We start from the raw sequence: 14577 nt of genomic DNA on the forward strand, positions 1-14577 counted from the left end.
AGACTGCATGCCATTGGTTGAGGCGCACACCGCCAGGGTTGTAACTAGAGGGGGGTAGTCGGGGTTTGTGACTCGGGAACCATAATTGGGGGGGGGGGGGGGGGGGGAGGGGCAAAACTGGCAGAATAATTTTTACTATAGATATTGTAGTGTTAGAACACAAAAAAATTATGGAGGGCAGATGAACTGAATTACTTACTTGTACTGAAAGATACATACACATATATTGTCAAATATTTAAAAAAATTGCTATTTTTCGCACACTATACAACTTGTGGTGTATTAAAATGAAATCACTGCAAAAAAATGAATCTATTTTATTTACCATCTAAGTTGAATCAAATATATTTGGAACAGCTGAATTAATGTGTGGTGGTGATATGAGGTGTGTTTGGTGTAAAGGTTTTGATTTGGTTGGTTTTTTTTAAAAAAGGGGGCATCAAGATGAGTTCTGGCCCTGGGTGGAAACTAGTCTGGTTATGTACCTGCACACCACCCTAGCTGACACAGTAGAGCGCCTCTGAAAAGCTTCGTAGCTGCAGGAAACACAGATACCAGCTCGAATTCACATGTGAAAATACTGCCTCAGCATGATTTCAAAGAGACCATTACTTTGTGGCCTGAGCCAACTTCTGCAAGCACTGTACAGCATTTCTGACTTGTGACGCAAGCTAACACAAACCTCTTAGACTAAGATAGGAATGAATCTATATCAACAAACGTACTGACTGAAAGAAAAACATTTTAAATCACATTTGTATTTAACATAAGCATAAAACTTTATTTTTAAGTTGGTAACAACTTTGACTTTTCAGTATGAAAATGTGTATCCCACTAAAAACAGATGTAATTTTTTGTTAAGGGCACAAATTAAGAATATTTTTAAGATTAAATTTTTTTCTCTCTATTATCTGCCACATATACTACTAATCCTAAAACATTTAATTCCAGTGAAAAAAACTACCTCAGCACTAACAAAAAAAAAACTAATTCGAGAACAGAAAAGTAATTATATGGAGACTAAAAAAATTCTTCTAAAAGTGAATAAAAAGCTGTGAAGTTGGATGAAATAATTTTCTTTTAAATATAGTCAACATGAATGTTACAAACATAGCACAAACTTATGGCAGGATCACATTCTGCCGAGCCCCTCTTTACAAACAGCAACTTGCTAGCGTAAACTTGCGCGTGTGTGTGTGTGTGTGTGTGTGTGTGTGCACGAGATCCTCCCACAAGAGTCAGACTGCCTGCATCTCGCATTGCGTGGTTCCAGCATTACCTTAGCATGAGACTTGGAACACAGTCCGGATTAGGCCTGCACATGCATACCTCAATTAAATAGTAGTTTGTATGAATAAGAAGTGTTATTCAGTTTCAATCAATAACTTACTATTAACAATATAAACGATGATTTATAACATAAAACAGATTGACACTATTAGTATTTATTGCCGGAACCAGCTCTACACACACAACAAATAATAACACAAGTTTAAGCTACAAATTTGTACATACTTAATGATCAGAGAGGAACTAACTAACTTTGTAAATAATTTCAACCATACAGCAGCAGATAAATGTTGCGAATCTCTACTTCAAGGTGTCGTTGGTGTACAGGTAGTAGATGGCTCGGCTTATCACAGGGCCGATCAGTCTGTTGGACGCACCGTACCGAATCTCCGCGAGCAGCTTCTCGCCCCCTCCCTGCTCGTAGGCACGCAGCAACGCGCGGGGCGACTCGTAGCACCCCACTATCGCCAGGGCCTTCTCCACCGACAGGCCCCGCAGCTGCAGCAGGTGCTTCACGAACATCTCCCTCACAGAGTAGTTCTTCGCCTTCCCAGACAGCTTGCTGAACTCGGAGAACACGAGCAGCGAGGCAAAGTCCCCCTCCAGCGCGAAGGGCGGCAGGTCCCGCTTGGGGCAGCCGGCCAGGGTCTTGCGGCGGAACGAGGCGCGGAAGAGCCGGGTGAGGGTGGCGAGGTACGACATGGACTCGCGGTGGCTCGCCGTCCTCTTGACGGTGAAGCCGTCCACCACCTGTGTGTTCACCACCGCCTGCTGCAGCGTGGGCAGCGGGAGGCCCGTGTGCTGGTCCGTGCCGTGGCTCTCCACCAGGTAGATCACGTTCTGCACCCCGCACTGCTTCAGCCGGAACTTCTGCTCGTGGAAGCGCCCGTCCTTGATGCTCTTCCCCAGGTCGTCCGTGCGCTTCCGCTCCACGATGTACGGCAGCACCAGCTCCTCGCCCGTGGTCCCGTGGCGACACACCCACGCGAAGTCCCCGACCTTCAGGTGCCGCAGCTCGAACCTCGCGCCGCGGCTCGTGAGCTCCGACACCGTCGCATCGCTCTCCTTCGAGCTGGCTCCGCCCGCCGTTTCGTGCTTGTCCACCAGCAACACCACGTCGAAAGAGCCCGGCTCGAAGATGATGCAGCTGGATTCTGAACACACATCCCGCCTGTCACCACGCACTTGTTTACTAGTTGGCGATACTGTCGTCCTACAGCACTGTTCCATCTGTTCACTCGGCTCACTCGCACTGCTCGCACGTGATAATGTAGAAACTGCTGTGAAAACTGATTCCTGCGAAGAAATTTCATTTGTTGAATGGGTACCATTCATAGCATCATTTACAGTCCCAACACAACTTCTAAGTTTGATGGTTAATTCTTTGCCTTTGTCAGAGAGAGAAAACTTTGCAGGGTTGCTGTTTCGGACCACGAGTCCTTTCCGCACCAGTGTCGCCATAGAGGACCACGCTGTGTATCGCGATTCCGGTAAAGGTTTCGTGAACGATGTATCGGAAAGGTCCTGAGCTTGGGTTTGCAACTCTGACTTCGTCATGTAACCCTTATAGTCATGGCGTTCTGAATTTTTCAACAGAGTCAGCAACAGAGCATATGGCCCTGATCTATAAGCTGGTACATACTCGGAATCTCGCTGCGTTTTATGGCGACCATTTGCCTGAACTGTTGACCTGACTCTCTCTTTGGCTTTTTGATGTGAAGGTAACTTAGGTGGGCTTTCACCAGATGATGATGGTGAATTTAAGTCAAGTTCTGGGTGTTCTTTCTTGTACTCTGCTAGTTTACGATCCAACATTACACATATTCGATTGCCAAAGTTTTGTAGAATCCCACATTCCTTGCCACTTTTTAACCTCAATGGGAATTTCCTAAGAGAAGCTAGGGCTTTCCCAAAACAATATTTCATGTCCGATCCCTTTTTATCTGCGGATTCCTTCCATTCCTGAAGCCACATTTCGAATAAAGGGTTAGGACATGCCTTGTTTTTTAAAGTTATGCGTTTTCTAACTTGATTTGACCCACCTGGCGATGTCATCTTTCGTTTATGCTAAAAATTTCTTTACATAAAAAACACATCTTATCTCACGCTGACTGAAATGGCGAGATACATTAATATAAAACATTGTCAAAACAATTATCACAACAATAATATTTTCCTTGATTCCGAAGTGGCAGCATTGCGAAACGAAAACGAACGTCTTCAGTCTTTTGTTTCACGAACCAAAACACGACAGAATTTTTTTACCTGTCGCGCACCGCAAGAATCAAGATACGTATTCTGCCATTGGCCGCACTGCGGATATTTTCCTTCTGCTGCCTGCTGCAATACTCGTGGAGCAATATCGAGCCGCAGACTGACAGGATCTTTTCCACCAGCGCGTCTGGAATCAAATGGAGTTTTAGTCGGCGCTGGTCTGTACTGGCACCTGCAATGCGAATGACGTCATCGCCGTTAATAGCCGAGTGATGGATGTGTCGGCATCGGCGGGTCGGTCGTGAATAGGGGGCCTTGTGGCACGGTTACGCTACGTTGCCGTCGGTGGTTGCTGGCCTGTCGGTGGGTGTGGTGAGGACCCGAACCCCAGCCGATGACAGCACTTCAAAAGTGCCCCGCCCGCCATGGTTTTCGAAAGTATTGTGGCCGAGTTGCTGAATAAATTTTTGGGCGATTACGTCGAGAGCTTCGATCGAAAGAAGCTGCAGATAGGGATATTTGGAGGCAAGTTGCGATTTATTCGCGTCAGAAATACGTGACCCGTAATGACCGGTGACATTTACTTTCACGATCGGTTGCAATGAAACGAGCTTAAATGTTTTTGGAATGTTGATTTTTTTTTCCAGGTGATGTTAAACTGGAAGAGTTGTTCCTGAAGGAAACTGTACTAGATGACTTGGACCTCCCTATTAAAATTGCCTTCGGTCAGCTAGGTTCGTATGTTTGCTGGTATTATAATTATTGCATTACATATGGAACTCATATTTCATGTAGGTACCTAATATTAACATTTCAGCGTACCATATTTCAAATTTAAAAGACTAAACTAGAGGTAGATGGCTCTCCTAGCCCGGTCGCGTCTGTAGTTAGGTGACACGGCTTGTTCCCGCAGGCAAGCTGGTTCTGAAGATCCCGTGGAAGAACCTGTACGGAGCCCCAGTGGAGGCGGCCATCGAAGACCTGTACCTGCTCGTGGTGCCCAACAGGGACATAAAGTACGATGCCGCCAAGGAGGAGAAGGCACTCCAGAGTGCTAAGCAGGCTCAGCTGCGCAGTGTTGAGGAGGCCAAGAAGCGGGAGAAAGAGAAAGGTGATTTTGATCCTCGTTAATTTTTGGTTTTTGGCTCGTCAGCATCTCGGTCTTTAGGAACAGTAACATACCTTAGCACGAAACCAGGATAGTGAGTAGTTTACAACGCAATACCATAACAATATTGATGTAACCAACATAGCGGTGCTGACGTCAATACCACCCCAACATTCGTATGGGAGTATGTTGGTTTTGGGCGGGGAACATTCACATATTTGTTTTGCACAAAATAGCTTGTGTTTCATTATGAAACTGTCAGGGTTTTTTTTTTTATTATATATTACAGCCTTCCCTAGTCTAGTGTAGAACAGATACTGAAGATATATTACCCATGGTTTCTTATTGTATAGCCCTTACTACAAACCTGCCCAGGTTAGTATAGTTTGTAATACCTACCATTTTTTTATAATTTTATTATTATATAACTTATTATATTTATTTACTATATAATGATATATATTAATAACTATTTACTATCTATTATATTTGTAAACTATGAATTTGCAACTCTTTACCCTATATAACTTTTTTTTTAAAGTTGGTATTCTCACAGATAAAAATTATATGCAATTAGTTTGTGAAAGAGCAATATTTTTTAAGACAGAGGAGAACTGCGACTACTATGGCAACCTGCATGTAGTTATTCATGCGTGAAGCTTATTTTGTTGTTGTGAAGGTCAATAAATGTTTGATTTACCATTTCCAATTGTAGTTTATAAAACCTGTATCTTTAGGTAATGGGTTTGCACCAAGGCATCTTTTATATCAATGATGGTCAGAGCATTGTTAGTTTTGTCAGTCTAGCATTTATTTTTCATATGCCAACTATGCAGAAAACCTTTTACAATTTTTTTTATTTTATTAATGTATCCTTTTAGTGCATGTCTTTTCAAATGAATTTATATGTAATTTTTGTAGTTGTGTTTGGTTCAAAATGTTTTATTCTTAGTATTTGCACACCGTAATTTTATCAGTTTTCATTTGGGGATAGTTTTTATGCAGTTTCATTGCAAATGAGTTATCTTGTTTCATCAGAACTTTTTTGAAGTGAAATCTTCTTTAGCCGCGTTGAGCGAATTTTGGTAGGGGCAAAACTTATGGGTTCGCGTCACCGACATGCTAGTGACGTGTTGCGCCAGACTGGCGACGCACAGCGGTCTGTGTACATGTACACGCATATATACACTAATACATTGCATATACTTGTCTGTAACATGTGTGTGTTGGACTTATTTATTTGTATGAGTAAAATCTCGTGAGTTCGCATCTCCGACATGCTGTAGTAGCAGTAAGTGAAGTTAATTTGACCACGTGAATACATGACCTAGGTCTGATATCACTGGTAAGTCATAGCTAGGTAATGAATTTTTACGGAATTTTGACATACCACTGACATCTGTAGTGACTAAAAAAATGATGCAAGTATAAATGATATCATGCTGACATCGTACTGATATAATACCAAAATAATTTTCTTTCGTACATTTGACGTAGAAATGATGTAATATTACACATTTAAAAACAAAAGTTTTAAGTTTTCACTTCTGTTGACAGTCCCCATGACTGGCTATTTTTTTTCTCGTAAATACGTACATTTACATGAAAAAATACGTGTCACTGCAAAATAGTGTTCGCAGTGATACTAGGTTCGGATTTTCACCCGGACATTTATGGCTTTGTGTTGCCCCAGTACCTCCAATAGTTAGTTATTTGTAAACCGTTCCCTGGATGGTAGGCCTCACCGAATATTCGAATTTTCGGATAAGAATACGAATAGTAAACTATTCGAATTCAATTCGACCTCAAACACTAACACTTCGAAATAACGAATATTTGTTTGCTTACGAATACTGGACATAGTATACCTCATGAGTTTGTCATACACCAACGTTCACTTGTGAGATAGTCATTTGTGCGATATAAATACTCTTTCTTGAAGTTTTAAGTTTTCACTTCAGTTGACTGTCCCCATGACAGGCTATTATTATTTTTCTTCCTTGTTCCAGACAAACCGAAACGTGATGACACGTTTGTCGAGAAACTGGCCACCCAGATAATCAAGAACGTGCAAGTGAGGATCAGCAAGATCCACATCCGCTACGAGGACAGGGACCGGCGCGTGGCCATGGGGCTGACCCTCAACAACCTGTCGCTGCAGACGACGGACGAGCACGGCACGCCCCGCATCATGACGGATGCCGAGTCCATCTTCCACAAGGTCACCCTCCCCGGAGTGTCCGTTTGCTTAGGAACACCTGCATGCTTAACTTTTTTTTTGATGTTTGAGAGAGATTTTTGAGGTAACATCGCAGTCGAGATTGACTCGCGTTGTGTCTCTTCCATTCAAAGTAGTATTAGATTTGATGTTTCGTAATCTCCCTCGCATTACAGGTTTCTCTTACATTTTAGGTCATTTTTTTCAAGGTCAATTTATAATCAAGGTTGTCGTATATTTCAGCCAACCCTACATTTGAGAGAATATAAAATTTAAGGACATCCTAAAATCAAGGGCATCTTATATATAAATAGATGGGATATGATGCTTAACATTTAAGAATTGAAATAAATATTTTAAATATTAGAATTTTTTCATAGTAAAAAAATTTGACTCCTCAGTAATAAAAAAACAAATTTTGGTTGAGTACTCAAATATTAATGTAACTTTAAAATTTTATTTTCATTGACTTTTATTAAGATGATTCTTTATATAAATTTGAAATGAATGCTCCAAATTATTATTTTTTGTGGGGGGGGGGGGGGGGGTAATTGGTACCACTGCTTAATATATTCATATATCTAATATTCTAATCTATTCAGATTCTTGATGTAAGAGATTAGTGGTATTGAATAAATTATTTAATATTAATGGCTAGCTTTTCACATTTGCGTTAGTTCATTTAACACATCTAGCAAACACCCGGATACAGTTAAACTCTCTTAATAAGTTTTCTGTTGTAATAACATAAATAATTTTGCACATTATTTAAATAATTACATGAAAATTAACCTTTTTCTTTGAGTTCCTGGTCAGTTAATATAATATTATTGTAGTTTCAGAATTTTATATTGTAAAGTCTTCGTAAGGGAGTACCACATCAGAGATTGGTGGTGTGGAGTAGCAGAGAAATGAAATTTAGAAGAATGGTGGAATGTTGAAAAAAACTAGAATTCTGTGGTGTCACTACCCATGTGTAAATCTGGTCTGAATATTGTTTTGAAAAACAATTTTTATGTTTATCAGAATTATCCTTTTTTACAGTTTAGGCGGTGTTAAAACTATATTTATATGTATTAGATTAAGTTTTCATAATACAGAATGATTCTAAAGACACCATACCTAGAGGTATTCTAAAATCAGACATATACAGAGTATACATAGATCTTTAATTAGTTTCAGGTGGAACAGGACATGATGCTACTGATAGCTAATACTAGATATGTTTTGCTACTCTGTCATAGAAAAAGTTTTTTGTAGCTGTGTAAGAGAACTTTAAAAACACTAGTAATGTAGAACCAAGAATGTATGGTGCTATAAAAAGCTGCTGGATTTTTTATTTTCATTAAATATTAAAATTACATATCGACCATAAATATAAAATATGTTGATCAACCGCTTCAAAAATTTGTGGTAAAGACTTAAAAATGTATGTACATAAAACATTACTACTTATATTGATGAGAGGAAGTTAAAAAATAAACTGCAACTAAAATATTCAATAGTTTTTGATAATGTTCTTTAATTCATGAGAAATTTAAAAGTATGAAAATAAAATGTACAGCTGTATTTTTTTTTTTAAATACAGTGTCTTAGTCAAGATTTTAAGAAATTATATTTTGAATGTTTTGAAAGGTTTAATGTTATGGTTTTCTTTTTAAAGTATTTCCAATGTATAAAATTAATGAAATTTAAAAACTAGAAACGGTGTTATTGGAATTGCTAAACCTGCATAACTTTTTTAAGCAGTAGAAAAATATATTTAATTGTGATTTAAGTTATATCTGGTGCAAGCCTATTTTCAAAATTAAATTTTAATTTTTTCACCATCTTATTATTTCAATACTATTAATTTCAATAAAAAGAAATCCATCTGCAATGTTAAAAATCCAAAATCATTACACATACATTTCCTTGTTATTTTTTCTCTGTAGGACATTAGCCACTTATATAGGGTATCAGCAGTAGACTGCTTTAATTTAATTTACTTTACTTTGAAAGAAACATACATAGGAGCTAAATAAATATTTTTACTTTGTAAATTATATTTTAGGTCTGTAATTAAAAGCCTAAACTAGAGATTTATGAAATTAATTCTATACTTTAATAAATAAACTGGGGTATTTGAGGTGAATTTTGCTGCATTCTGTTTTTTTGCCTTGCATTTCAGCGTTGTGCGATGTATTGACTTAAATTTCGCTGTTTTGGTTTTATCGCTAAACAACATAATATCTTGCCATAAGTATGGTAACTTTTGAAAGAGGTATTTGAGGTGAATTTTAGGGATGTGCGAATCCTTGATTTTCAGTTCGGTTTGAATCCGATTTGAATCCCTGGCAATATTTGAGATATGAATCCGATTCCGAATATCAAGTACAGAATAATTAAAAATAACTGATTATTTTATAAATAATGTGTGTTCTTTTATTTTCTAACTGTAACTACTGGCAATTATTTATTACCTTGAGATTGAAATGTTTATAATTATGTAAACTTAATTAATAATAAACACTTTAAAATATGAAAACCAAATCATATTTGATTCTCCAACTCAATCGTAATAAACTGCACGCCACAGAGAAATCTCAGTTTTATATACGTTTCAGCAAACGAAACCATTTTTTCTCCAATAAATAACCAAGACTTTTTTTCTTGTAGGTATGTAATTGTTTTTAGTTTATAGTTTGCTATACGACGAAATTCGTAATTATAGTTTAAGCTCTCGAAATCTCGAAATTCTTTTAATGTCACTGTTAATTATTTAATTTACGTATCTTTCTTAGATACATCATATTATAAATACTTACGTAATAGTAGCATAATTTTATTTTTCACTGCTAGTATTTTTGAGCCATATTAAATTAATTTATAACTTTTGTGAATATTCGTAATACTGTTTGAATCCATGTACGTACGAGGGTTATTTTTTTTTCAACCTCCGATTGGCTGTAATAAAAAAATGGGAATGAATTGGGAAATGATTTTAATGTCAAAAGAAACGTACATCTTTACTCTATTTTTCCACATAATCACCGTGAAGATTGAGGCATTTGTCGTACCGATGCACCAGCTATCCAATACCCTCTGCATAAAATGATGCCTCCTGCCTATTCAGCCACGTTTTAACAGTGCTCTGCAGTTCATCATTGGTGTTGAAGCGTCGTCCTCCAAGCCACTTTTTCAACGTGGGGAAAAGGTGATAGTCACTCGGTGCCAAATCCGGACTGTAAGGAGGGTCATCAAACACTTCCTATCGAAATCTTGCAAGGAGTTGTTGTGTTACGGCGGCACTATGCGGTCGGGCGTTGTCATGAAGCAAGACAACACCAGATGTCAGCATTCCTCTCCGCGTGTTGCGTATCGACTGTCTTAGCCGTCGTAGTGTCGCGCAGTATGCAGCAGCATTGATTGTTGTCCCTGGCTCCATGAAATCAACCAGTAGCACACCTTGGTGATCCCAGAACACTGTAGCCATCTGTTTCTTGGTGCTGAATGTCCGTTTGAACTTTTTCGGCTTGTTTGTAGAATAGGTGTGCATCCACTGTTGTGATTGAAGTTTTGTTTCTTCATTATCGAAATGAATCCATGTTTCATCACCTGTCACAATTTGAGTCAAAAAGTGTTCACCATCGTCTGCGTAACGCAGCAAAAACGACAAGGCTGATGCCATTCGCCGCTCCTTGTTGATGTGAGTCAACATCTTGGGTACCCATCGGGCACAGATTTTCCTGTATCCGAGATTGTCTGTAACAATGGCGTATAGGGCTGACCTTGAAATGAGCGGAAATTGTTCAGACAGTTCTGAAATCGTGAATCGACGTCTCTCACGAACAACTGCATGCATCAACTCTCTGAACTGTTTCATCTGTTGCTACCGACTTCCTTCCTTGGCCACCTTCATCATGAACATCAATACGGCCTTCGCGGAATATCCGACACCACTCTCGCACAACGCCATCGCTCATAAAGTTTTCACCGTATACAACACTCATTCGGCGATGGATTTCTGCTGCAGTGTGCCTGTAAGAAACGGATGACTCCACGCAGCTCGCATTTCGCCGTACAGTTTATCCGTGCAGCCATGTTGACATTCCCATAACCAAGCTTCAACTGAGGTGCGAGTTGGCCGCTCCACATGGTTGGTTGAAGGGGGTAAACACTACGAGACGTGTCTATTCGTGTACGAGCGATTAGGGTATCGATTAATGGGCATGCCATGGAGAAATGAAACTGTAATCACACTGCAGGGCACTGTTAAAACGTGGCTGAATAGGCAGGAGGCATCATTTTATGCAGAGGGTATTGGAAAGCTGGTGCATCGGTACAAGAAATACCTCAATCTGCACTGTGATTATGTGGAAATAAGAGTAAAGATGTACGTTTCTTTTGACATGAAAATAATTTCCCAATTCATTCCCGTTTTTTTATTACAGCCGATCGGAGGTTGAAAAAAAAAAACCCTCGTACAACGATTCCGGGTTCGGGTAATTGTGGATTCGAACCGTACCCGAAAATATCGGGTACTGGCACATCCCTAGTGAATTTTATTGCTTTCTTGCATTTCAGTGTTATGCGATGTATTGAGTTAAATTTCGCTGTTTTGGTTCCATCGCCAGACAACATAATATCTTGCCGTAAGTGTGGTAACTTTTGAAAGAGTGACCCGACGGTAATTGTGGTGTGTGTTCTGGATTGCCTCGCCCCGGCACGCAGATCCTGAGCCAGAACCACCTGGCCGTGTACTGGAACTGCGACACCAAGCTGTACGCGGGCTCCCCGCGCTCCGAGCTGCTGAGCCTGCTCAAGGCCGGGGTGTACTCGGACGTCCGGCGGCCCGACGACTACGTGTACAGTTAAGTTGTCTGCCTGGGCGGCTGGCTGCTGCTCGGCAAACGGCGAGGTGGGACTCTCTTTCCGGAGCTCCCAGGTTGGAGTCCCGGTCCTGCCTGTTAGAAGATTTCAATTTCGTGGAATTAATACTGCAAATAATAACACATGCTTTGAAATTCACTAATTTTACTTCTTCTAAAATTCTTTACACACATCACAACTTAAACATGGTCACATCAAACAATACTACAAAGAACTAAGTATTCAACAATTGTTTTAACATGTTACCAACCTTAAAAAACTAAACATACCAATTTAAATGACTGCCACAAACACTTAAACAACAATATTTAACACTCAACACTGCCGATGCGACTGTGATTCTCCGTGTGTTTCCCGGAGTCACCCTGTACAAATGTCGGAACAGTTCCTTACAGTTTCCCCGATTCTGCCCTCGATTCGCCTGTTTCAGTCTCCTGTTTTGTGAGTGCATCCCTATTGACCTCGTCGACAGCATGCAAAGCAGAAAGTAAGACAAGAAAAATTTTACTTTGGCGATAATTGTGCAAATGAACATAGACTTGCTGATTAATTACTGAGAAATTTTGAGGGAAAAAAAATTGCAGCACAACCATTTATTATGCTTTCGCTGGTTAGGAGTTAAAAAAAATTGTACTGACGCTCAAAAGTTTTAGTGGTTTAGTGCGAAGTGCCGAAAGTAGTAAACCAAGGTGCTCTTCAGTGACTCATGTGGCGATTGTTATAGGTTCGATGCCAGATCTCTGCGTGACCTCGGTTTATAAGCTGAGCTGACTGGTCCCACCACATGCGATAGGTCCCATTGCCTTGAGCCTCTGTGTATACCGTATTTACCCGAAAATAATTCGAATCTGAATATATTGGAAACCCGGGCGTTTTGATTATGAGTTTATGAATAAGACTTTATTGATTGGAAATTCTCAATTCAAGTACTGTACATAGCACTTGGAAACAAATTATTAAATTTATTCTGTATTTAGTAGACCCTTTCTGGTGCCACTTTTGTTAGTAGTGATTTACATGGTCTCTTTTGAAACACCAAGCCGCAGTTGGAAAAAAAAAAAAAATGTGTTTTATGACAGTAGTTCAAAAGCGGTGGCTGTTCAGAAAGCAGAGAATTTGGTGATATACAGTGGTGTGGGAGGAGGTGCCTTCTCCAGCAGCCACAGTGAAGAGGCAGAGAGAACCCAGTGACACACTCCATGTACACCCTATCCTTCATCCTCATCTCTCATCTTCCAAGACTGTGTAGAGGTCCAGGAAGCCCCGGGCTAAAGTGGCATAAGTGCTGCAGTTTACAGGCAGAGCTTGTAGTTTTTCAACTGAGTGGAGGAGGTTCAGGAGGCATTAATTAACAGCGGTCTGAAGCGGCATGAGTGACACATTTATGAGGCAGAGCCTGTAGTTTTATCAACTAAGCTGTTCCCAGTGGCAAGATACAAGTTTGGGATTATAATGCATACCCTCACTTTTAGTTTCCACGATTTTGGTAAAAATCATAGCATCATATTCAGGTAAATACAGGACCGTGCAGTGTGCAACACTAACCCACCTTCATGTGTATATTAACGCAGGTGAGCAACAGTCCCTGCTTCTGGCTTGCTACAGTTGGATGTTTTCGCTGGTTTGATTAAAAATTGTACGTTGGTGCCTCCTTTTCCAATTGTTGAATAGAATGTGGGTGGATTCAGAAAGTAAGAGTTACTAGTTAGCATTTACATACAAAGTAAATCTTTTACAAGATTTTGTAAATGAAATTTCTTTTTTCAGTGCTTGGACCCATAAATTTATCAGCTCGGCTGAAATTGAATCCCAAACCAGAGACGGATGGCTCAAACTTCACCATTCCCAAAGTGCATCTCACCGTGAGCTTGGAGAATCTTAATGTTGGTGAGTAGTTGGTTATCCTTGCATGTAAGATTTTATGCTTAACAGTCATTTTTTAAATAATGTATTTTTATTTTTTAAATATGACCATAAAATGTTTCCTGGTTTGTATTGTAACAGAATGTTGTAATTTTTAAACCACAAATATTTTTGTGTTTGAAAAATAGTTAACAATCATTAATAAAAAAAATTAACTAGTGAAGTATGAATTATCAAACAAGAATAACAGTAATTTTTAATTTTTTTATCTATTTGGTCTATGCAATTTGGTAAAAATATTTATTAAATATATATGTTATATCTATTAAATATATATTATATATATTAAATATATATATGAAAATATATGTTGCAATATATATTAAGTTGTATTTATGTAAATAAAATTATTTATAAATTCAACATTTTTTAAAATTTTGTGTATTTAAATATTGACATTACTTTTTGGTTACATGTGTTGTATTAACTTAAGTTTCGGTGTCATGTGGTTTATTAAAATGCTTTTCGGCATTGTTTTTGGTTTTATCTCAATCATAGATAAAATCTTATCGGTCATCCAGTATCATAATTATCACTATATGTTACTGTCAGCTGGAACACTTATTTCGGTGGAATTGTGGGTGCTCGGTCTGATACTGACAGAACAGAACTCTGCTGCTACAAATCCAGCAAGGCAGTTCAGTTTATTTTATTTATTTAAAAATTTTATCATGCCCACCGACAGTCATATTAGGCTTTACTGGTGGGCACGACACGGAGACAAAACACAATTACCGCAGTTGATACATGGACTCCCACCCTGGTCGGTAGCACGGCAGGAAACACACAAGGCCCTGAGTGCCACACAGCAACAGCGACAACAACAAATGCAAACTGGTGCATGTACTAATAATAATGACACAACATACACAGTTTAGTGTTTATTTCTTATCTGGTGATCATAACTCTAGTTATTTGCATTTTAGATTCTAACATTTTGGTAAAGGAGGTA

The 14577-nt window shown here is 39.1% G+C and overlaps 2 protein-coding genes across 3 annotated transcripts in view; one reads left to right on the top strand and one right to left on the bottom strand.

The window, feature by feature from the left end:
- Positions 1 to 1060: 1060 nt before the first annotated feature.
- LOC134535083 (crossover junction endonuclease MUS81) lies at positions 1061 to 3806 on the bottom strand. The gene has a single exon (XM_063373944.1). The coding sequence runs from the start codon at positions 3343 to 3345 to the stop codon at positions 1591 to 1593; it is 1755 nt and encodes a 584-aa protein (XP_063230014.1). The 5' UTR covers positions 3346 to 3806; the 3' UTR covers positions 1061 to 1590.
- Positions 2087 to 14577, top strand: part of LOC134535081 (intermembrane lipid transfer protein Vps13) — a 119635-nt gene continuing 107144 nt past the window's right edge. For both annotated transcript variants that reach the window (XM_063373940.1, XM_063373941.1), the window contains exons 1-6: positions 2087 to 4029; positions 4152 to 4238; positions 4418 to 4615; positions 6622 to 6833; positions 11544 to 11682; positions 13470 to 13589. In XM_063373940.1, the coding sequence (XP_063230010.1) occupies positions 3930 to 4029; positions 4152 to 4238; positions 4418 to 4615; positions 6622 to 6833; positions 11544 to 11682; positions 13470 to 13589 (856 nt within the window). In that variant the 5' untranslated portion in view covers positions 2087 to 3929. The remainder of the gene's footprint in view (positions 4030 to 4151; positions 4239 to 4417; positions 4616 to 6621; positions 6834 to 11543; positions 11683 to 13469; positions 13590 to 14577) is intronic.

Source organism: Bacillus rossius, chromosome 8, assembly GCF_032445375.1.
Source record: "Bacillus rossius redtenbacheri isolate Brsri chromosome 8, Brsri_v3, whole genome shotgun sequence".
In the NCBI taxonomy this organism is placed as follows: domain Eukaryota; kingdom Metazoa; phylum Arthropoda; class Insecta; order Phasmatodea; family Bacillidae; genus Bacillus; species Bacillus rossius.